At 39.3% G+C, this 25199-nt stretch overlaps 2 protein-coding genes across 2 annotated transcripts; one reads left to right on the top strand and one right to left on the bottom strand.

Moving 5' to 3' along the window:
* Nucleotides 1-502: 502 nt before the first annotated feature.
* Nucleotides 503-13723, bottom strand: LOC114042068 (transcobalamin-1-like). Its single transcript, XM_027860773.1, has 8 exons — nt 13702-13723; nt 11499-11630; nt 10260-10412; nt 6516-6676; nt 5400-5586; nt 3222-3411; nt 1024-1142; nt 503-794 (listed from the first exon to the last, which is right to left on the bottom strand). Exons 1-8 carry the CDS (start codon nt 13721-13723, stop codon nt 733-735), a joined length of 1026 nt encoding a protein of 341 aa, XP_027716574.1. The 3' UTR covers nt 503-732.
* Nucleotides 13722-25199, top strand: LOC114042067 (olfactory receptor 5B12-like). Its single transcript, XM_027860772.1, has 2 exons — nt 13722-14652; nt 25183-25199. Exons 1-2 carry the CDS (start codon nt 13722-13724, stop codon nt 25197-25199), a joined length of 948 nt encoding a protein of 315 aa, XP_027716573.1.

Below are 25199 nucleotides of genomic sequence, written 5' to 3'. Positions count from 1 at the left end.
AATGAATGAATGAATGAATGAATGAATGAATGCAAGACGCTCTGGATGCAAAGAAAGCAATGAAATTCCCCTTGTCCTCAAGGAAGCTACGTTGGATTGGGGGAGACAACATGTACACAGAGAACTAAGCAAAAGGGAATTGGAGGGAGAGCGAGAACCCCATCAACTTAACCTCTGTCATCCTGATGTGCCAAATGAGGAGACTGGATTAGATTTTCCCAAAGATTTCTTCTGGCTTGAAATCTTAGGATCTTTACTTACTTTTCTTCTTTGGGCCTCAGTTTCTTCATCTGCCAAATGGGACTAATAAATATTCATTGTCTTAATTCCACAGGGTCACAGTGAGGAACAAATAAAGCAGAGGAAGTACTATGTATTTTAAAGCACTTATATCCACACCAGGCATTTTTTACCTAGACCCTCTTAATGGTGGCTGGACAAAAGTTCCTTTCTTTGATTTCCAAAGCCCTCTTATTAGCAGAAATGGTCGATGACACTATTATTCTGTTGAATTTTTATTGTGTAAGGGGAGAGAGAGAGAGAGAGAGAGAGAGAGAGAGAGAGAGAGAGAGAGAGAGAGAGAGAGAAAGGACAAAGCTGCCTCCCAAAGGGGCTGAGATGAGTGAGGAGAAAGGCAAGGGGTCTTCTATTTCTCCAAGGAATCCTAGGGTGGACTCCACAGGTAGAAAGGTTGGATATTGTAGTTGGATGACTCTTCCAATATCTCTTCCCTCAATATTGACTCAGCCTGACCTCCAGGTTGTCGCCATCAGACACTACAAAGGTCCCAGCTCCTGTAGGGGGGAATGAGAGAAGACTGAGTCAGATGATGAAAGCTAGGGTCTCCAAGTAAAGGAGCAATGCCATAGATTTTACCCACCCCCACAAGCCCTTACTTCATGGGACATTTTCTAATTAAAAAAAATCTCCCCAGAAACAGAGCTTTGCACACTGCAGAATTCCAAGTACGAGTGCTCGGAGAATTTTCTGCTTCTTTATTTTATCTGCCACATCTTTGCTCACCTTGGTCCAGTGGTTGATGATTACTCAGGAGCTGCCAGTAGGTTCTGTTTTTACTGCTGGCCTGAATACCATGAACAGAGGTGACATATGGTCCCCATTGACCTGACTCCGTTGTGAACCTGGAGTAACAGAATTACATAATCTCATGGCTGTCTGAGATCTGACAAGTCATTTGGTCCTACCCATACTTGAATAGGAATCTGCCTCTACCGTGAAACAAGTGGTTCCCAATTCCCTGCTTGGAAATAGCTAGCATTTATGTGGCCCTTTAAGATTTACAAAATGCTGCATGTGGTATCACATTTATCCTCACAAACAACCCCCATCAATCAGTCAATAAACTGTTATTAAACACTTACTGTGGATATAAAAAGCCCAAAACAAACCAAAGGACATTTCCCCATCCTCAAGGAGGCTTCCAAGCTAATCTCACTGAATCCTATTAGGCCCTTTTTGTGACTTCAGAGTATTATAAGAAAGGATCCTGGAATTGTAATCACATTTTATAGATGGTGAAAATGAGGCTGACAGAGGTTATGACTTTTCCAGGGACACAAGGCTATTAAGTATCCAAGGCGGAATTCAAACTCAGGCCTTTCTGATTTCCAGTTACTTTCCTAAGCCACCTATTCAACAAGTCAAGTCAACAGGCTGCTCTTATCCTGCTACCTACTGAGGCAGCCCATTTCACTTCTGGGCACCCTTATCTGCTGCTAAGTTTTCCCTTCCATGATCCAAAATCTGCCCCTCTTCAGCTTCTATTCATTGCTTCTACTTCTGCCCTCTGGGGCCAAGCAGAGTGAGTGTGATCTCTCCTCTACAAAGCCAGTCTCTCAAATACTTCCAAGTAGTTATCTCCTCTCTCAGTCTTCTCTAGGCTAATTATCCCAGGCTCCTTCCTATCCTCATTGGGATACGCTTCAGTTTCTCAGTGTTGTCCCTAAAATGTAGCATGTGGAACTCCACAAGATGCCCCACTGGGGTCAGACCAGAGCACACATTATCTCCTTTTTTGTGGTCACTATGCCTCTTTTAAGGCATCCTGAGATTAATTATTTTTTGATGTATAAGGAGGCCAGGAACCTGGGAGACATTGGAAAGCATGAGAAAGGTCATTGTTTCCACGCTACCTTTCCTGTGTTGCTCCATGAACTTCTGGGGTAGTTTAAATAGCCTTGGTGCATATGGTGGTCATGTGCTTTCGACATGCTGGTGTTAGAGATTATTCCTTAAATTTTTTTCTAGGTTGTTTGATATTTTGTTTTTATTAGACTAGACAAAATTACACATTAATTCAAAGCAAAATGCAGTGAAACTGAATAGAAAGATAAATGAGGTAATATTTGTAAAGTGCTTTGCAGACTTAAAACATTACATAATAATAATTCTTATTATTACATAAAAAGGAAAAAGCTCTCTCTACTCTGTGCTGCTAGGGGAAAAGCTTCCAAGCAGGAACCTGGATTTTCTGTTCTCTTGAGGTCTGCTCTTCCTTGGTGACCTGGAACTGGAATTCTTATCCCTTTTTTTTTTTTTTTTTTTTTTTTTTTTGGTCTCAGGCTCTTCTGGCAGTCTGGGAAAGCTCACGGACTCCTCTGTCTCTGTTTCTCTTTCTTTTTCTGTGTCTGTTTCTTTCACTGTGCCTGTCTCTTTTACAACGGTGTTTCCAAATTAATACAATAAAATACATAGGATTACGAAGGAAACCGATTATATTTAAATGCAATTATTAAGATATTAAAAAGAAAACCAAATCTATGGAGCCCGAGTTAAAAACTCCTGCTCTAGGCGAATTGTACGTAGTGACTGGGGACCGGCTTTTAATCCTGCTTGCTGGCCAGGCAAAAGTTTTGGGCAGTTTTAAAATTAGCTCTTGGGAATCGATTTTCCCCCTAATCTTCATGTGACTTTATAATAGCGAACCAGATTTTGCTCACACAATCAAATTCCAGGTGTTTTTAAGCCTTTAAATTCCTAGTCATCCATAGTGCTGTTGCTTCTTCATTGCTGAGACCTAGAAAGTCTTTAATGAATCTAGACTTGCTTCTTCCTTGGGTTTCAGAACAGCTAATTTCCTCATTCTGGCGTTGTCTGTAGAAGTAGGCAATCCGTATTATAAGCTGAATTTTAGAATCATTTTAGAATCTTATCATTCTAATTCATTTTAGAATCTTTTTAGAATCTTTTTAGAAACTTACCGAAATTTGGCGTAGTTTTTGGTTTGAGCCGCCTCCATCACCTTCAGGAAGACAGAATCCTTTGGCACTGAGACGATGGTGGATTCATTAATGTTGTTATTGATGGAATCCACTACACTGTAAGTGACTGAGATATTCTTGGATTGGTGAGTGGGTTCTGTAGGTTTTGGGGTGGAGATGTTGAGGTGACCTGCCAGGGACAGAGGAGAAGACAGAGGAACACTCAGATACGTAATGGTCAGATGGCAAGCAAAACATGAGAGAAAGACCAAATCCTTGGTTGGCTCCAGGTCCATTCCAACTCCATTTGGGTCTATTCCTTTATCCTGCCCCTCCTGTCCTCAGAGAGTCCTATTTTGGTTAATTAAAACTCAACATTTGGTAGTTCTGGAGGAGGCTAGCACCATTTGTCATTTGACTTGTAATTTGATGACCTTGTCTCTATGTCTCTTGATGGTCATGTCTCTCTTGTTGGGATTCCTTGCAGATTTGAGCAGATTAGCAAGATAGAGCACTTGTGTGTGTGTGTGTGTGTGTGTGTGTGTGTGTATGTGAAAAAGAGACACACACACACACACACACACACCACACACAGAAAGAGACAGAGAGAGAGAAACAGAGATAAAGATAGCCAGAGGAGAAGACATAGAGACAGACACAGAGAAATAGTGAGAGAAACAAAGAGACAGAGAGAGAGAGAGAGACAGAGAGACAGAGAGACAGAGAGTAGAAAGCATCTTGGGGAGGGAACCAGAATTATGTCATTGTTGAGTTGTTTTTATCATGTCTGACTCTTTGTGAAACCATTTGGGGTTTTCTTTGCAGAGATGCTGGAGTGGTTTGTCATTGCCTTCTCCAACTCATTTTACAGATGAGGAAACTGAGGCAAATGGTTAATTGACTTGCCCAGGATCACACAGCTAGTAAGTGTCTGAGACCAGATTTGGACTCAGGAAGATGAGTGTTTCTGACTCCAGGCCTGGTGCTCTATCCACTGCACTACCTAGCTAGAGGAATTTCTGTGCAGCACTCTGCTTTGTGTGTCTCACTGAGGAGGTACCTAAAAAGAGACTGATGGTGGTAGTACTGTCTCTGATGTTCTCTCTACTATCCAGAGTGTGATTTCAGTCAAATCTGGGCCATGAAATAACTGAAGCAGGATCTCCCAGTGAAAGCTGACATCTCATCAACCAGCCAGGTTCAATGTTCAGCACAGAAACCCTAGAAGCTGGGACTCTCATTTCTCACTAGTCTCTTGGCCCTTTTTTTGCTACATTCATTAAGAGTTGAACAAAGAAAAGAAGAAAAGGTCTCTGTCTTCCTTCGCTGTCCCTTTGAATAACTCCAGTTCTCTGAGAGGGGCAACATTCCACGGAGGAATGCATCTTGACCTTGGTGTCCAAAGACCTGGGTTTGAATTCCACTCCTGTCACTGACTAGCTGTGTGACCTTGGAGAAGTCACTTCACCCTTGTGAGCCATAGTGTCTTCATCTGTAGACTGGGAAGAAACATGCACAGCCCATCCCACAAGGTTGTTGTGAGGTGGGTACTTTGTAATATTTTTATAGCTAAATGTGAGAGGCTCTATTCTATGAAACCTTTCCCAATTTATTTCATTTTTGTCTTTATCTCAAGGACTGAGCATCATATCCAGCATACAGTCGATACTTAATAAATGTTTGTTGATTGATTGTTTTTTCACTCATGTTCATTTAACCCTCTCCTGTATAATCACTATAGTTTCTGCAACTTGGAGACACCATCAGTCACAATTGATTAGACAGTCATGCTTCAATTGAGGAGGAAGTTGTGTAATGCCATGTTACTTATTCCCAGAAAAGCAAGCAATGTGGAAATGAGTTCTAGTGGTTCTTGGAGCCAGTGAAGGAGGATTGAATTACCTAGGGCACAATTGCTTTGAAAACTGAATCAGTTCACCAGAGCCTTCCTTGCTGACTAATGGCCCAGCGAGAATACCATCCAATTTGTCATTCTCTTAGATTTCCCTCCTCGAGATAGTTGACTATTTCATTTCCAGATGTTGCATTGGGATTAACCTCATGGGCAAATCATTCCCAGAAGTTTCATCTAGGCTCCAAGGACTCCTAGGACTCACTTTCATTGGGTAGATTTCTTCTTAGGAAAGAATAAAGACATCTCTCTTAGGATGCTTATACCTTGTCTGGACTGACAGGAAACATGGGTAATGTCCAAGTACGACTTGCCCTCCAGGGCAGGCAACACCTGGGCTGCAGCGATGGGCAAGCCGAATGTTCCTCGAGGAATCTGGCTTAGCACGGTTTTGAGAGTCTGATTGCAGTCCCAGTCTTCTTTCTTATAATACTCTGGAGTCACAAAAAGGGCCTAATAGGGTTCAGAAAGAGAGGGAAAAAAGGAAATCTCAATTTAAGAAACCATGTTGAAATCTGAAGTTTTCTAGGGACTACATCTTGAAGGGGAATGTGACAGCAGTCTATTTGTCCTTCCCCTTTTTAGAGGAAACCTAGACCTATAAACTCTCCTAGTGGATAAAGGTCTCTTCTGTTTTTAAAGAATTCTGGGGGAGGAGATACCAATCTCAATCTCTTCTATTGCTCTCTCAAATAATCAGCCAATGAGCATTTATTTAGCATCTATCATGTGCTAAGTACTGGGGGAAGGATGGATGGGGATGTAAAAGAAATAGTAGTAGGGATCAGCTCTTCCTGAGAGATGCACAGAACCATATGGTCAGTCAGTCAATAAACATTTATTAAGAGTCTATAACATACCAGGCACTGTGCTAAGTGTTGGGGATACAAAGAATAGCAAAAGACAATTTGTTTTCAAGGGATCTAGACAAGATAAATTGAAGATAACCAATACAGCAAAGGCACTTGTATTAAAGGGGAAACCATGATTTGTTTAGTTTGACTGTACTTATTTGTTACAAGAGGGAGTAATATTGGGAAGGGTCAGGGGAGGAGTCATTGGGAAGTAGTAGTAATATAAAAAACAAGAAAGGCATCAATAAAAAAATTAAAATAAGAGTGACAGAGATACAGAGAAGAGAGGAGGGAGAGAGAGAAAGAAAAAGAGAAAGAGAGGGAAGGAGTGAGGGAGAGGGAGGGAGGAAGAAAGAGAGAGAGAGAGAGACAGAGACAGAGACAGAGACAGAGAGACAGAGAGAATCCTTCTGATACTTGAACACAGGTGTTCTATCCCCCCTGAGAACAGGGGGCCCAAAGGAGGGGATAGCACCCTCTTCAGTTACTATTGCTGATGTCTCTTCTCTTTAATTTCCATAAACTCACCTGCATGGCTTCTCCCGTACTATAGATATTTCCAATGGTGCCATCTTGTTTTTTCTCCTTCAGGATCTTCTCCACAAGCCCTAATATATTTTTACTGATAATTTTATCTGGGCTTTGCCTGTTCACACAAGTCAGAGCCAGGACTGCAAGTGCCCCAGTGTCTGTTAAGAGATTCAGGGAGTCAGAAAAAACATAGCATAGGTACCGGTGTGTGTGTGTGTGTGTGTGTGTGTGTGTGTGTGTGTGTGTGTCTCAGAGGTAAGTGGGCATCTCTTGGTTTACTGCTACCCTAGACTCTTCCAGGCTAGTGCATGGGAACCTAGAAAAGGTATATTTTTTATTTTGTCTTCTTATGTTAGGTTCATAGGTCTAGAACTGAAAGGTATCTCAGACACTATCTATTCTAACCCTATTATTTTTCAGATGAAGAAACTGAGGCCCAGAAAGTTTAAATGACTTGCCTAAGGTCACACAGGTAGTAAATTTCAGGGAGGGGATTTGAACCCAGGCACTCTGAGTCCAGAGCCAGTGATGTTTCTACAATACGTTATATCTTCCATTTTTGTCCCCAGTAGTCTATCTGGATGTGTAGGTCTTCCCTCTCTTGTGACCTTCAGTCCTATTCTGTGTGTATGTTATTTCTACCTGAATGCAGCATGTGTGGGACTTATTTTTATAAGTCATCAATACCAAGTTTCTAATGCAAAGTGGGTATCTGATTGAGCTAATTTCCATTTAGATGAATGACGACTTTGATACTTACCTGTGAGCTAAAATTTCCCCAATTTGATTGACTGATGCACTACCTGTATCAATTCTCGGTGACTTTAAGTTACAGAGAAGATGCTGACCTTCCTAGGCAGAGCAAATTCTTACAGCTTCTTACATCGATGAAATCTCTGTTCTGGTTTTCTTTTTTAATTGAGGCACACTGTTGTTCAGTATGCTTGATATATCTACCCTTCTATTTTCAGAGACACATCTGTGAGAGGGTGAGTTGTTGGTATCATCTCTCCAGACGCACTATTGCCAAAGCAAAAAGACCCCAAGTTCATGAGAGTCATGGGATATGTCCCCTGGAGGAGCCTTCCTATAGCTCTCTCTGCTTCAGCCTTTCCAGAAACATATGCCCATACACACACTTCAGCAATGATCTTTCCTCTTCTACTACTATTCTTACCCACCTACTGTATCCATCTTACCTCCCCCCATATCAAAAGTTGGCAAAACTAGTGATAAAACCCAGGACGTGGTGAAAAAGGAAGGATGTGCTTATAGTACATACCCCGATGTCATAATTCCCTGAATGGAAAGTATTATCTTAGTCTCTGTATTCTTCTGTCTGCTTCCTCATTTTTGTTCCCTCAATCCTCTCCTCCTCCCTTGCCAATTTCCCACTCCAGATTTTCCTGTCCCTTCCAATGTTCTTTCGGGAACATCTCCATAATAAGCAATTTTTCTTTCATCTTAAAACTTTTTCTTTCTCACTCCTGTCTTCTGGCATTCACTGAGACCTGGTTCCCTTCTGATGGTACAGTTTCCCTTGCCACCCTCTCCAGGATTAGCTAGATTTTCTCTCACACTCCCTACTAACTGGTTGTGGTGGGGGTTGGAATACTCCTTGCTCCCCACTGCCACTCCCTCTTTATGACCATCACTCAGTGACTTCTCTTCCTTTGGGGTTCATTCAATACAAATTTATCACCCAATCTAGGACATTCTCTTTCCTTTCTCCATAAATTCAGTGCCTTGTTCACAGTCTTCCTCTTCACCCCACTACTTCCCTCATTATGGGGACTTCAACTGAACATGTTCATGTGCTTTCCACTTTCACAATTGATTCAGCCCTCACAACCTACCCTTCCATTCCACCTAAGCTGCAAAAAAGATGCTCTTGCTATCACCAGCAAATGTTCTGCTGCCATGCTCAAGAACTCTGAATTTCCAGCACATGGTCAGCACATTTTTATCTTTCCATTACCTTCTATATCTAAGCCTTCTCTTCATCCTGTCTATGACTGCCAATCCTTCCATTCCCCAGTACTGTCTTGGGCCATCACCTCTACTCTCGCTGTACTCTTTTCCCTTCCCAATTTTGACCCCTTGGTGGAACAGTTCTGCTCTTCACAATCCCCTTCTCTTGAATTCCTTGTTCTGTTGTCCTTATGCCAATCATGACTTGCTAAACCACAACCCTGGATTGTTCGCACTATCCACCTCCCCCACCTTCACTGACATGATGCTGAAACTGAATTAATTGGAAGAAATCATGAAATGGTGACAATTGAGTCTACTACAAATTGGTGCTGGCTAATCTCACTATAACAAGGTACTCAATAGTTCTCCCTAATGGGCTCTTTGTTTTACCTACCACAGCAGTTTCAACCTTTTTATTCTCTTCTCAAACCCTCTCATACCACTCCCTTCCCCCACTATTTCTGCTAAGGATTTTTACTTCACCAAAAAAAAATTTAGCCCATTTTCCAAGAGTTTCCTCCTCCCCCCTTCTCATCTTATATCCCTCTAACACCATCCCCCACTACCTCCCCTTCTCTGCTAAACTCATTGAAAAAAGCCATCTATGACCAGTACCTCCACTTCCTTTTCTCTGTCTCTTCTAAATCCTCTAAAGTATAGCTTGTGAGCTCATCATTCAACTGAAACTGTTCTCTCCAAAGTTACTAATGATCTCTGAAATGCCATATTTCATGGCCTCTTCTCAATACTCATCCTATTTGACTTCTCTGCAGTCTTTTACACTGATGACTACCTTTTGCTGGATAATCTCTCTTTTCTGGGTTTTCATCACTCTGCTCTTTCTTAGATCTCTTCATAATCGGTCTTACCCTCTCCTTTTCAGCTTTTTTTGCTGGGTCTTCATCCCTGTTGTAACCATTAACCAAGGTTCTGTCCTGGTCTCCTTTCTCTCTATACGTTTACTTGGTTTTTATCATTAGTTCCTAGGGCTGCAATCATTCTCTCTGTGTAGGTGATTCCCAGGTAGCTAGGTGGTATCATGGATAGAGTGTGGGGCCTGCGGTCAACAAGACTCATTTTCATGAGTGCAAATTTGGCTTCAGACACTCCCTAGCTGTATGACCCTGGACAAGTCACATAACCCTATTTGCCTGAGTTTCCTCATCTGTAAAATGAGCTGGAGAAGGAAATGGCTTTTCATAAACCTGGCCCCTTCCTACCTTTCCAGTATTCACACCCTTTACTCTCCTCCACAGCACTCTATGGTGCAGCCATACTACCCTACTTGACACTTCTCAGATACAGAGCACCATTTCCCGTTTCCATGCTTTGGCACAGTCCATTCCCCATTTGGAACACTCTCCTTCCTAATCTCCTGCTCTTAGAATCCTTGGCTTCTCTTAAGACTCCATACAAGTGCCATCTTTTCCAGGAGATTTTTCTCAGTCCCTTCAGGGTGTAGTGCTAACCTTTCCAAGGCTACCTTCCATCTACTTTATATTTATCTTGTCTGTTTTAATTTACGTATGTTGTCTACTCTGTTAGAATGTAAGACACTTGAGAGTAGAGACTTTTTTCTTCTTTGTATTCCCAGGTCTCAGCACAGTGCATGGCACGTAGTAGGAGCTTATTAAATACTTCTTGATGGATTGACTACTCCCTAAAATGTTTACCTGAGACAGTAGATGAGATGATGGAGGCTAAATTTCTGTTTCGATTTCACACTTGGATTTTGTGTAGGGAAGATAGCCTGGTGTCATTACTTACCCACAGAGAACCGACCACTAATATAACTCTTCATTTGCTCTGCAGAGAAGAGCTCAGCAATTTTGGAGGATGAATAGGTTCCATTTAGAAGACACAAAGCCAAGACATCCAAGCCAAGCTGGTAGTAGTTAGTCAGTGGGTGGCCAGAGGTATCTGATGGGAAGCAAAGAATAAATACCTTAGCCATAGAAGGAAAACAAGAGGGATATATACCAAAGTAATGTTTTTGTCCTCTTCCTCCTTCATCCTACTCCTCTTCCTCTCTGGCCCCTGCCCCTGCTCCCTATTAAATAAAGTTGGGTAACAGAGAGAACATGGATAGAAAATAGCTGAAGATATGAAATTACAACCTGGACAGGAATTTATCTCCCAGAGGAGAAGAGGGCTCCAGAAAGGTGATGAGAGCCCTAGAATCAGAAGGGTCTTTGGAGATCACGCAGTCCAATTTCTTATCTAATGAAGGAATCCTCTCTACACCATCTCTGACAGCTGTCTACCTAGTCTCTGCTTGAACACTTATTGCAATGGGGATCTCACCACCTCATAAGGCATTTGTCCCAATGTTGTATGGTTCTAAATGTTAGCTAAGTCTTTTGTTGAGCTGGAACCTGCTTGCTTCTAACTTCTGCCAGTTGATCCTGATGCTGCCTTCTGGAGTAGCATAGAGTGACTAATTTTTCATGGGCTAAAACTGTGTAAATATAAAGCATGGAATTTCATGCTTGATATATTTATTGTGAATTTTATAAATGCCTCATAATTCACTTTATCCCAGTGCCTTGCACATAGTAGGTACTTAATAAATGCTCATTGATTTATCATTAAAATCAGTCCTTAAACCAAAGATTGAACTCTGAATTTCCTGTTTCTCTAAGAAATGTCTTTCAACAGAATACAACGCAGCCTTACTCTGTCTTCTTGTAGCACTTGCTATCTATCTGACTGTGATACATTCCTAGACTCAGATACTGGCTGCTATGGTTCTCTTTCTCGTACATTATCTTATCTCCTCATTATGTGCCTAAGCTCTTAAATACTTCATGATACCTGGGACAGTACTTGGGACACAACAAGTCCTCAGTAAATATTTGATTGGTGGAAAAGAGGAAGCCGTGGATGTGGAAGGAGGGAGGTTAGTAAGCCCTCAGAGATGTAGTAGAACAAAGAAGAAGAGATGGAATGTAAAAGTGGAACAATGAAGGAAGGAGGAAAGGCAGCCTTTGATGGAGAGGTTCTTACCTAAACTGTCTATTTCCTCTTGGAACTTCTCTTCCAGGTTTTTGACCAGTTTGTATTCAGTTACAAAGTTTGTCTGGCAGGCAGCTGTCAATGCCAGAATATTCAGGGCAAGTTGTCCTGAGGTTAAAGTTCCTTAAAGGAAACAAATATGTCTGAGTAGGTAAGTGATTTTGACATAGTTGATTTTGTTAGAGAGAGAACTGGGCTTGGATTCTTCATAGAGGATCACAGAATTTTAAACTTGGGAGAATGCTCATGGCCCATTGAGTACAATCTAAATCCTCTGAAATATTCATGAAAATGGTCATTCAGCCTCTGCTTAAAAAATCTGGGGAGGGGAACCCACTGCTTCACGTAGCTCCTTATAATTTTTAATCCATGGCTCCTGTCCCTCACCCCGATCTGGAATCAAACAGGACAATTCCAATCTTTCCTACAGATACTTGAACACAGGTGTTGTGTCCTGAGCCTTCTCTTCTCTAGCTTAACTAGTCCGCCCCAATTCCTCACATGAAGGATTCAAGGTCCTTCGCCATCAGGTTGTCCACCTTTGGATGCTCTCCAGATCATCAGTGACCTCCGTAAAGTGTGGTTACCAGAACTGTATACGACACTCCAGGCACGGTCTGACCAAAGCAAAGTACCATAAACATCTTTGAAATAGTGTGCTACCTTTGTTCTCAGGAAGACCAGATTTCAAATTGGGTTTCAGACATTTATTTACTATGTGACCCTGGGTGAGTCTCTTAAACTTTGTTTGCCTCAGTTTCCTTCTTTGTAAAATGGATATAATAACAGCATCTACTTCCCAGCATTAGTGTGGAGATAAAATTAGCTAATATTTAAAAACATTTCTAAACATTATCATGCCATATCAATGTTGGTGATTGTTATTGTTTTGGGGGCAACTAGGTGGTGGAATGGATATATTACCAGGCCTGGAGTCAGGAAGACTGAGTTCAAATCTGGCTTCAGATACATACTAACTTTGTGACTCTGGGAAAGTCATTTAATCCTGTTTGCCTCAGTTTCCTCATCTGTAAAATCATTTGGAGAAGGAAATGGCAAACCATTCCAGCATCTCTGCCAACAAATCCCCAAATGGGGTCAAGTAGGATTAGGGTCATATATGACTGAAATGTGAGTGAACAGCAACAACAAAGTTGTTATTGGAGGAAAGAAGAGGGTATTAAATGGGGAAAAAATGAAGAATTTAACATTGTCAAGGAGAAGACCTGTTTTTTCCCCTAAAATAAAGGTAGAGAATTTGGGTTGACGAAGATGGCAAAAGTGTGTGGAGTAGGGGAAAGAGGGAATTCAAAAAAGAAGACATCTTTCTCTGCTAAGATGGAGGATGAAGGAAGTAGCATAAGAAGACTTAGAAGACAGAAAAAAAGACTTGAGAAAAACATGTTTTGAAAGGTGACATTGGAAGTTAGTTAGAGATGAATAAGTGGATTGCTTTAGGCATATGAGCACTCAAGTGAAAGAAAATAACATGAATTTGCAGTGAACTCGGTCAGCAGGGTAATGGGGCTTGGTCAGTAGCACGTTAATAAGACTAGAAAATGTGGATGGTAGGCATATCCCAGAGTTGGAATGACTGGTGAAAGTATAAGGTGTCATGAATACTAACACAGCTATTAGAGTAAGGTTATATAACCAACCACAGGGTCAAGACTATGAAGGCAAAGGAAACAGATTAGAGTAAGGTTGATGAAATTTCAAAACAGTGAGGGATGTAGCAACTGGTGTTCAAGTAAGGAGTGAATTTGTTTTGACAAGATGTGAGACAAAATGTGTAATGGAAAGAGAAGACATTATTATTGAAGAGACAAATTTCAGAGCTCTGGATCATGGAGGAAGAACAATTATGAGTAATCGTCCAATCAAGGATATAGACATTTCTCTGTATGGCTAAAGTGGAATCAACATGGAGGTCATGGGAACTGAGGAGATTAAAGTTCAATAATATTAGCTCATTAATGATTTTCAAAGTGTGGAATGTAATTTTCCTCATTGCAACATGTTGAAAAAATCATAATTACAGCATTAGTATTATTGTGTTAAGTTTAACCTACACAATTTTTGTCATATCAGAAACTCACAGTTTCATATTTTAATAAAATACATGATTCCATGACCCAGAGAAAATATTGATTACTGCCACAACTTATTTTTTTTCTTTTCCCAGATGAATCACCCAAATCCTTAAAGTCCTTCATGGAAAATGGATCAGAAGTGAAGGAGTTCATCCTTGTGGGCCTAACAGATGTCTTAGAGTTTCAGATGCCTCTCTTCTTAATTTTCACCATCATCTACCTCATTACCCTGGTGGGAAACCTGGGGATGATAGCCCTGATCTCTTGGGATCCCTGTCTCCATACACCCATGTACTTTTTCCTCAGTAACCTCTCTCTGGTGGATTTTGGCTACTCCTCAGCTGTTACTCCAAAGGTGATGGTTGGGTTCCTCCCAGGGGACAAATTTATTTCCTACAATGGATGTGCTATGCAGTTATTCTTCTTTATAGGCTTAGTCAATGTTGAAAGTTATCTCCTAGCTGTAATGGCCTATGATCGCTACACAGCTGTATGTAAGCCCCTCCATTACCCCATCCTCATGACATCCAGTATATGTGCTCGTTTGGCCATTGGGTGCTACATCTGTGGTTTTCTTACTTCCTCCATTCACACGGGAAACACTTTCAGCCTCCACTTCTGTAAGTCTAATGTGGTCCATCACTTTTTCTGTGATATTCCACCATTAATGGCTCTCTCATGCTCTGCCATAGACATTAATGAAATGGTTGTCTTCTTTGTTGTGTCACTTACGGCCTTTTTTGCCCTTTTCATAATTTTGATATCTTATTTATTCATCTTTATCACCATCTTGAGGATGCGCTCAGCTGAGGCCCGCCAGAAAGCCATTTCCACCTGTGCCTCTCACCTCACAGCTGTGTCCATCTTCTATGGATCAGGAATCTTCATGTACTTACAACCCAGCTCTAGTCATTCCATGGACACAGATAAAATTGCATCAGTTTTCTACACTATGGTAATCCCCATGTTAAATCCTCTGGTCTATAGCCTGAGGAACAGTGAAGTCAAAAGTGTTTTTAAGAAAGTTATGGATAGGATGAAATCATCATTCAGTAGAAAATTTTTCAATGATTTTTCTTGTCCACTTTGATCTTTAAAGTATACCTTTTCTATGTTCTTGAAGGTTAACTACTTTGGACACATAATAAGGCAGGACTCATTAGAAAAGGCCGTGATGTTGGGAAAGATTGAAGGCAAGAGGAAAAGGAGACAGGCGAGGACGAGATGAATAGATAGATAGTATCATGGAAGCAATGAACATGAGTTTGGAAAGATTTTGGGAGATAGTGGAAGATAGAAGGGACTGTAGTACTATGGTCAATGGGGTCATGAAGAGTTGGACAAGGATAAATGACTGAACAACAAAATCTCTGTGTCCTATATGTTATTTCTCACATGGATCAGGTAATTTGAACTCTCCCTTTTGAACCAGAACCTGGGACTCATGCCCCCTTCTTTGCCTTCCTGTGTTTGATTCTATGATTTATAATTTTCATAAATTTGTGGAGTCTGATAATTTTCTCACAACTCTGTTCTTTTATTGAGGATTTTTCTTGAAGTTTAACAAAAGGTCTGTTCATTCTGTTCATTTTTTCAGCTTACATTTTCAGAGAGTTTCATGGAGTTAGGAAGTAGACAGAGAGGATTAATGAATTACACATGGTCACAATCTTACCTGAGAAGATAAAATTGACTCCATATCATTTTTATTGATCCTATTTATTGTTAATTGATTTTGTCCTGCAACTGCCTAAGTCATTGTTCTCTGTCTTGGAACCTAGTTCAGAATTTAGCTGACTTGTGATGGGTTAAGTTTAAAAATCCTGTCCACTGTTCTATTCTTGTCTCAAACAATTATGCTAACCTTGGGGGATTTAACTTGTCATACTGGAGTCTGGCCTAATATCTTTACACCACCAAGCTATCCTTTAGGGATGTCTGGTTTGCTGTTCAAAGAAGTCTTGACCCTTATTTTTGTCCTTTCAAGTGGACTCAAACAACTTCTTAGTCTCCGGAGGAAAGGAGGGGGTTGTTGCCAGTCCATCATTACAAATTTCCAGTCAATTATGTTGTTTCCCATGCCTCAGCTAGGTATCCAGTTATGTTCCCCTTAATTCCTTGATGTCACACACTATGTTCTGTCCTTTGTTCTGTACTCTCCAAAACCTATAAAAAAGGAGCTCTCTTTTTACTTTGGCTAGAAACTGAGGCAGCCATTGACCCTTTTCTTGGCAGGTAGCACATCCTGTTAAGAAAATTATATATTGCTTGGAGCAACATGCCTCAGTTTACTTTTTTTTGTTAAATTTCACTCATGACAAATCACAGACAGGAACTAGCATAGTGTCTGGCATAAAGTAAGCATTTAATAAATGTTCACTGTCTACCTTACTGTTCTGCATGTAGGCCAGTTCTTTGTTCTTTATGCCATGAAGTCTCATTCCTTTGGGTAATAGAAATAAAAGTTTTAATTTAACTAGATAGGTTTTTCTTTAAAACATGTATAACTTTTCTGCATGTTTTCTTCATAGTTACCTTTAATGTATTTACTATCACTTAGAATTAGAATCATAGATTCACAGAATGTAAAAGCTGGTTATTTGTGTTGGTTTTATTGCTAATGATATTATTGTGTCAAATTTAACTCCTTTGACACATATTCTAATACACATTCAATAGTTATGTTCAGTGTAACATTCCAGACAAGATACCATCCAGTCTCTCTATGAACAATCTCAAAGAGGGGAAAACCATTGCCTCTCAAGGCCACCCATTCTACTTTTTTTCCATTATTAATAGGAAGTTTTTTGTGATATTAAAACTAAATTTGCCTCTTCATGTATTTGCTCCATTATTCCTACTTGTAAACTATGGGCTCAAACTACAAAATGAGAATTTATTCTATACCTGATTGCTCCTGAAATCCTCAAAGTCCATGGTCATCGTCCCTCACTGAGGCTTCTACTCTCCTTGTTAAACATGCCCAATTACTTCAAATGATTCCCTATCCTGCTTGCCTTCTTTTGCATGATCTTCAATTTACCACATTCTTTGTGGTAATATGAAAGCCAGATACGAACAGTCATTCAGTCCCCTGTGGAGTTTGCTTTGCAATATCTTTCTTAGTCTTGTTTCTATTTTTCCAGACAGACTAAATGAAAATGAGTCACCAGCCTCTTCTCACCTTGCTGATCAATACTTTATACCTAATTTCAGTCTTTCCTGTTCCTCAGTGATATCTATAGATTTTAATCAAAAAGCATGAAATGATGAAGAGTGGAATGGGCAGAGCAAAGAGAACATTGTACAGAGTAACAGCAATCTTGCTTTAACAATGCCTTGAATTAATAAGTTATTTTGACTATTATAAATACCCAAATTAAATACAAAGGACATACAAAGAAAGATGCTATCTCAATGCAGAAAAAGAACTGGTAACTAGAAGTATTTATATAATAATTGTACATACATACACATACACACACTCACCTATTTGTGTCTAATGGTAGCCATCTCTAGGGTTGGGGGCTGGGAGAAGGGAAGAAAAAAAAAGAAATTTACATGATAATTTTGTTGCATATTTGAAAGGAATAGCAATTTGTGCATAAAAGACTTGCAGTTTCATGCACAATCTTCTTTTTATTGTGCTACATTATGGAAATGCTTGTTTTATTCCATAATTAAGAATAAAATTTTTAAAAATCCATATGGTCTTGAAGTTATATGTATTAATATCTCCAACTCATAGCACAGTGGTTGACACATAGTAAGTGCTTAATTAATGCCTATTGATTTGGTTGCTTGATTCTTTTGATGTTTTTTTTGTTTGTTTTTGTTTTTCATATTTAGTGAGCTTTATCTTCAGGTGAATTCTACTGAATTTGGTTTAGCAAAGAGTTATGGTCACTTAATGGAAAATTATGTAGATAAACATTAAAACTCAATAACTATGAAAGCTAATAAAACTTGAATGTTTATTAGAAAAGGAACAGAATATGTGCTAACAGTCTCTCTCCTGTATGAGCAATCAGGACCATGTAAAGAAGCTATAAATGATACACTTCACTCCTGGGTGATTTGTTAGCTTTCTTCTGAGGGCCCTTCTCATCTAGAAAAGGGATTCATTCCATTTTCATGCCCAATTGTCCTGACTCCTAGGTCACCCCTTTCCTTTCCATCTCATCATGTCCTAAACTGTTGCCTACCTCAAGTATCTCCTCACTCTATTCCATCCATTCAACCACTAAAGTGTTTCTCCTAAAATATAAGTCTGATCATGCCACTCCTCCTCCCACATTCAATAAAACCCAGTGGTTTCCAATTGCCTCCAGGAACAAACATAATATGCTCATTAGGGCATTAAAAGCCCTTCATAAACTAGCCCCTACCAGTCTTTCCAGTTTTCTTACATATTCCTCCCCACACATCCTCTTTGATCCAGTGTCACTGACCTTTTGGCTCTTTCACAAACATGATATCCCTTCTTTTAGCTCCAAGCATTATATCTGGTTGCCCCCTATGCTTGGAAGGCTCTCCCTCTTCTGCTCCAACTACTCATCTCCTTGCAGTCCTTTAAATCCTCACTAAAATCCCATCTCCTTCAGGAAATCTTCACCAACCTCTCTTAATTGTAGTGCCTTCCCACTGTTAATCGCTTCTTATTTATCCTGCATGTATATTCTGCATACACCCTGCTTTGTATATACCTTTTTTTGCAAGCTATCTCCTCCATTAGATTGTAAGCTATTTGAGGGAAGGGACTGTCTTTTGCTTCTTTTTGTATCCTCAGCAATATATACCAATCATAATGCTTGGCACATAGTAGACACTTAATAAATGTTTGTTGAATTTAATCAAATCCAAAACTTTTGTTGTCGTTGTTCAATCATGGTCCTACTCTTTGTGACCCCATTTAGGGTTTTCTTGGCAGTGATGCTGAAGTTGTTTGCCATTTCCTTCTCCAGCTCATTTTACCAAAGAGGAAACTAAGGGAAACAGGGTTAAGTGACTTTCCTAGAGTGCTTAGAGTCCCTGGAGTTAGTTACTGAGTCCAGATTTCAATTCAAAGACATGAGTCTTCCTGACTCCAAGCCCAGTACTCTATCCATTTACTTAATTCCTATAAATAGAACAGAATTTGTGATAGCTGTATCTGTCTTCTCTTTGCAGTCAGAACCATGGACAGAGGATGCAATTCATCAAGGCAACAGTCTACATACTGCTGCCTTGTTGCCTTTCTGCCTAGGGCACTTCTAATATAGAAGGATCATTCTATTTTTCTTCCCATTTGCCTCAACTACTTGATTATAACTTTTCTTTTCCCATGAGGTGTAAAGATCATTATTTTGTAAGATTTTACCATAAATTATAAATGAAATTAAACCATTAATTTCATACCTGAAATTATCATGATCCAAAAAAGCCCAGGATTCAACAGTAGGCATCAATAATGGTAGATATAAATTAGGTACAAGTGGAGAACAAGAGTTCCTTCAACATGAAAAGGGGGAATAATTATAATGTTAAATAAATGGAAGTAAGATAAAATCTTTGAGTCAAAAAAATTCATCTTTGAGAGCTCGGAGGTTCCAGCAGAATTAGGGGAAGAGGCAGGTACATGACACCATCAGAGGGGAGAGGTGAAGTCTAAGGAGGGAGGTTTAAGGCATAATAATTACCATTTAGCTTATGGCTTTACATGAATTATATCATTTGGTCCTCACAATAACCCCATTAGTCAAGTACTACAGATATTATTGATATAATTGTACATACATTGAGACTCAGAGAGGTGACAGAATTTTCCCATGACCACACATCTAGGGTCACCCGTATCATTCTATTGATTTAGGGTGAGCATGCATTCCTCTGCATAATGGTTCTTGATGTGAAGGGAATTATGATTTTCATAATAATCAATATGACATATGTAATTAATACACTAATAATTAGGTTTCTCAAGAATTGCCTTTTCTAGCTTGTGAGTTAGAAGTTTACAATCTAGCTTGAAATGATCAATCAAAATCTTCATAATGCTCACAACTACTGGCATCAATCTGAAATCACAGAACCAGTTTTCATCAGAGAATGCTGGTCCTGTGACTCACCAATTAATGACTTCCAAAAATTTGAGCAATATTGCTTTCATGGGATTCCAGAATTTTTGTATTGGTTTTCATTTGTGGGATGTCATGGGAAACCACTCTGGCCCTGGAAAATGATTGTTTGTAATCCACCTTCCTCCCTTCCTTCCCATTGTGATTTATATATATAATCTCTGTCTTCACTTCAGCAGGGTGAAATTCTGATCAGGAGAAATCCTGATTTGCAAACCTGTTCCTCATAATGAAACTAATTAATTAAATGGCTACCTGATTACTGGCACTTTGCCTCTGGCCTGCTGTTTCATCATACTCAGGTTAGAGACTGGCTCAGTAAAATCCAGGTAAGAATCTAATGAACATGGGGCCTGTCAGAATGAAGTTGCAGGCCAGAAGGCTGTCACAGGAAGTCAGTATTGTCAGTGTTACTGTGGACACAACTACATTTTAAAGATGTTTACTGTCCTTTGAAGAGCTGCTCTATGTACCCTCCCCAAACTCTCATAATATCACATACTGAAACTGAACTGGGATTGCTAGAGAATACATTATTTAGGAATGATCACAAATATATTCCACCTTTCCATGACTCAGAGTTGTGGGCTGTTAGTATTAGAAGGGACCTTCTAGGATCTAGAATCCTAAATATCTGTCCTTATACATTTTTATCTCAAGAATTATTTATTCTCTTAAAATTAACAAGGATTCCAAAAGACTTTTGTTTATATGGATTATATATTTTAATATTTACCATATAAAAAATTAAAATGTTTTAGTGTTATTATGAAAATAATACAAATGTTGCAAATTCCTTGAAAGATTACTAGAACCTTCAGGGAGCTGCAAACAAAATTTTGGGACTATTGTTCAAGATCACTGTTGGGGCTCAGTATTAGTACTACATAAGACTTTGTAGAAGAGTATATTGTGCCAGGCAGTTCCAAGAGCAATAACTCTTTTAATTTCATGTCTTTAAGTAAAAGTCCCTTGTTTTAATTGGAAATACCCAAGAGACCAGGAATAAGGAAGCAAGAACAGCATAGGAAAGATATCAGGGAAGAATCTTCCCCCAAAGTATGGCAGTGGCTGCCACAGCTGACTGGGGTATCACTTTGATGCCCTATTCAGAAGACTGATTTAGGCTGGTTGGGAGGGAAATCTTAATGATAGTCTTCCAAAAGTGGGATGGTTGCCTGAGGAAGAAGTGACTTGCTCCTCACTGAGGAATTTCAAATGGAGTTGAATTGTTCAGAAATATTGAAGAAGGAATACTTGTTTAAGCATGGCCTGGGATGAATAGTCACTGAGGTCATTTAAAGTCCTGGAATTCTCTGATTCATAAGATAAATACATCAATTTAACTCTTAAAAGGAGTCAGGGAAGGAAGCCAGTTTGAGAGATGCAGGTTGAAATGAATCATGGTTCTTCATTCTTCTCAGAATCCAGCTGAGCTGCTAGAGTTAAGAGGTACTCATATAAGAGTGAACCACATATCACCTCATTCGTTCTTATTCAAGATTCTTCTATCAATAGGACAGAAGACATCTTTGAGTTTTGGGTGACTGGATTACGGAAACTACTTTAGGATATGCAGTGTACTAGAAAAAGGAAGCTGGGCTACTTCCTCATCTTCCACCTGACACATGCCTAGCTTCTTTGGTTGATGATTACATGGACAGTATGCAAAAAGACATTTCTTTCCAAAGAGGCCAAAAAAATCAGGTTGAATTATGGGGAGCCACATTCCCTTGTCCTTAAGAGTCTTATCCCCTCACTATGATTCTCTAACCCATCTAGTGTCTACAACCTCTTACTGCCTAGTGAACTCATGTACACTATTTCTTGACTCTTGTGGCAATAGCCGTGTCTTCTATGAATCAGGGAAAAGCCTTGACACAACAGCAGAATACCCCAAGGACTCCTCGCAAAAATTAGGGCTGTGTCCCTAAAGAGTAGGGGTGTAATTGCATGTTATACAGTTAGACTGAGACTTAGACTGAGGAAATTGTTGGTGCCTCAGATGAGCAATTTCTCTCTGTGAGCACCTATTTCTTCATGCCTTTATACATGTACTCTCAGACCTCTAGATATGGAAAGCTTATCCTGACACCATTTAGGCTCATTTCTCTGAAACTAATGTGTGGTCAAGTGGTTGCCCATTTTTATCATCATCATCATTATTATTGCAAAGAAACTATTTTTCCATGATGTAATCCAACTATTGATTTTACTTGCAGAAAAATCTATGTAAAAGCTTTGACATGGATTGATAACAGTCATGTATTGGACAGCTCTGATCTTTCAGAGACATTAAGTGAAGAAGTGTTTCTCCAATACACTCTCTTCTCTCTTCTCTGACCTATGACTCTGATTAGAGATGAGGTAATGAAGGTGCTGTGCTACTTCTATCCCTTGGAATTTTGACAGCCACTCTGAAGGACCCAGGTAGGTCTCCAATTTTAAAGTGCTAGTGTTAGAATTTACTCAGATTTACAGTACTAGTGCCACATGAAAAAATAGGGTGTGTGTAAAAGGTTCTTAATCACATATTTTGTACCCTAAATGCACATGGTGCCATGTAGTATAATCTAAGAATAGATAAGACTCAGAGCAAGAAGAGATTTCAGAGGTTATATAGTTTTACTGATGAGAAAATTGAGACCCAGAGATCATAAGGAGCTTGTCCAACATCCCACATGTAATAAGAAACCAAACTAAATGTTGAACTCATGACTTCGCACCTCAATTTTTTATGTGACAACTATCTTATATACCTATTATCTGTATTTCTATGTCCTCCATGGTCCATGATAAGGAACTTGAATTTTGAACTCTTTTCACAATATTTTAAGGGATAGTGTTTATTTTATTGCTAGAAATCCTTTCAAATGACTACATGATATTAGTTTTAAATGCATAAACCATTTGTTGTTCATTTTCAGTCATGTGTAACTCTCTATGTCCTCCTTTGGGGTTATCTTGGCAAAGATACTAGAGCAGCTTGCCATTTCCTTCTCAAGCTCATTTTACAGATGAGGAAACTAAGGCAAATAGAGTTAAGTGACTTGTCTAGGGTCACAGAGCTAGTAAATGTCTGAGTCCAGATTTGAATTCAGGTCTTTCTGACTCCAGGCCCAACATTCTATCCACTTCACCACCTAGCTTCCCTATAGACCACATAAATGTCAAATGTATAAAAGACCATTAATATCTACTCCACAATTTTACAAATGGCACCAAGGCCAAGAGAGGAAATGTGACTTGATAAAGGTCACAGAACAATTTATTGGTAGACAGGATTGGAGCTGAAGTTTCTCACCTTTAAGAACACTAGGTTTTTCACCATGCCAAATACCCTTAAAGAGTATAGGAGTTGAGTCTGGATCTGGCACTTGAAGGTTATGTGATTTAGGGAAAGTCACCTCATCTCTATGGGCCTCAGTCCATTCGTCTATAAAGGAGGGGGTTGGAGAGATTTCTCGAAAAACCTTTCTATCTCAGAATCTATTAAGCCATAAACTTCTCTTTAGAAATCTTTTTTTTCCTTAAATACTGTTTACAAGGTCTTTCTGTCAATATTATTTATATGTTCAATTAAAATCAATTAATTCAAATGAATTTGGTAAACATTTATTAAATATCCATACTATTCGAGGCAATTTAATAAGCACAAGGATACAAAAAGAAAACAAACTCTACCCTCAAGTGGTTGGTGATGATGATGATGATGATGATGATGATGATAATACTTTGAGGTTTGTGAAGTTCTTGATCTTTGACATGTCTTCTGATATTCCTGAAATCTAGAAACAACTGTAGATAGAGAAGTAAACACAACATATAAAAGCAGAAACAAAGTAATTTCTTGAGGATTGAATACCCAAACCATGAGAGAGTTAATGAAGGTAGGTTTTTTTTTGTTTGTTTTGGTTTTGTGTGTAGAAGGTGGTATTTGAGTAGAACCATGAAGGAAGTTAGGGATTCTAAGAGGAAGATGTGATGAAGTAGACCATTGCAAGTTGTGAATCACCTTGGATGAAGGGACTGATGTGAAAGATATTAGTTTTGGATGCACAAATGCAAGAAATAATATAACTTAGCTGCCTTAGCTGGTTATATTATCTACTTGTATTTTTAAAGAAATTATACTATCATTTATTTAGAGCCAGTTGGAAACTTTGATGTGATTCAGTCCAATATCTTCACTGAAAGATGAGGAAAATGAGCAATGTTCGGTGACTTACTCTAAATCTTTCCAGTAATAAGTGACAGAGCAAGCATTGAAATCACTATCCTATGATTCCAAGTCCAGGGCTTTTTCTAGATCATCACTGATTTATCTTAGGAAATCAATAGGGATATTAAGACTTCTTGTTTGCCTGAATTTCTTAGCCTTAAAGTAGCTTGAGATGATGCGAGATGCCACTCCTTGAAAGTCAGATATAGGACTATAAACTAGATGGAGTAGAGTCCCAGGGGCGGGGAATTTGCAGCCTTAAGGCCAAAGGGGCTTTCTCAATCCTTAAGTGCAGAATTTGGATTCAGTAAAAAGGCCATGCTTAAGAATTTAGAAGGCCACATGTGGCCTTAAGGCCAAAGGTTCTCCATCTCTGGTAAACAGTGTCGTTGTCACAGAGCAGCAATGAGCAGACAGAATGAAAGATATTATTTGAAGAGTTTTCAGAATAGTGATGGTGCTTGACTTGACAGGACTAGATGAACTGTCTGAGAGAATGTAGAAAAAGAAGGATGGAAGGCCTAGAACAGAGCCACAAGGAATGCTTATCACTAGGAGAAAGTGAACTTAGCAAAGGAGACAGAGAAAGAATAATTAGAGCAAACTGAAGAAAAACACAAGTGCTGTGTCACAGAAGTCAGAGGAGAAGAGAGTTCCAAGAATTGTCTTGAATGACTAACAGGGAATGAGAATAAAGAAGTGATGTCTGGCTATACTGATAAGCAAGTTCCTATTGATGATAATAGATACAGTGAGTATATTTAGTAGAGTAGGCAGACCAGCCTTTGGTTTGCACAAGGTTAAGGAGGTTATGTGTACTGAGGAAATAGAGGTTTTAATTAAATACAAGTATATATATATATACACATACATACATATATATACATATATGTATATATATGCACATACATATATACGTATTTATATAATACACATATGCATACATGCATGCATACACAAATACACACAGATATATATGATTATATATGCATATACATATATATATGTGTATATATTCACACATACGCATACACCAACAGAGTTATTAGCTCTATACAAGTATCCTTTATCATCAGAGGTCCTAAGCTCACTTATGACTTACCTTGTAATGCTTTCTAGGGAGGCAGACTTATGAACCTCATTCCCTGGGTGGATGCCTACAGGAACACATAATCTTCTTAGCTTATGCTTAGCATGCATTCCACAGTACTCTAATCGAAAGCTCGTGTTTTGTTCCTGAGTAGCAGCAGAGGTCCGTTAG

The sequence above is a fragment of the Vombatus ursinus genome, unplaced genomic scaffold, assembly GCF_900497805.2.
Source record: "Vombatus ursinus unplaced genomic scaffold, bare-nosed wombat genome assembly UNPS02014248.1, whole genome shotgun sequence".
NCBI classification, from domain to species: Eukaryota; Metazoa; Chordata; class Mammalia; order Diprotodontia; family Vombatidae; genus Vombatus; species Vombatus ursinus.
This window is presented reverse-complemented; position numbering and strand designations above follow the sequence as displayed.

Coding starts and splice junctions, on each gene's coding strand:
- LOC114042067 (XM_027860772.1), top strand. CDS start 13,722: ATGGAAAATGGATCAGAAGTGAAGGAGTTCATCCTTGTGGGCCTAACA.
- LOC114042068 (XM_027860773.1), bottom strand. CDS start 13,723: ATGAAGGACTTTAAGGATTTGG. Junction 5,587..6,515: donor GTACGGGAGAAGCCATGCAG/GTGAGTTTATGG, acceptor GAACCCTATTAG/GCCCTTTTTGTGACTCCAGA. Junction 3,412..5,399: donor TTCCTGTCAGTCCAGACAAG/GTATAAGCATCC, acceptor TGTCCCTGGCAG/GTCACCTCAACATCTCCACC.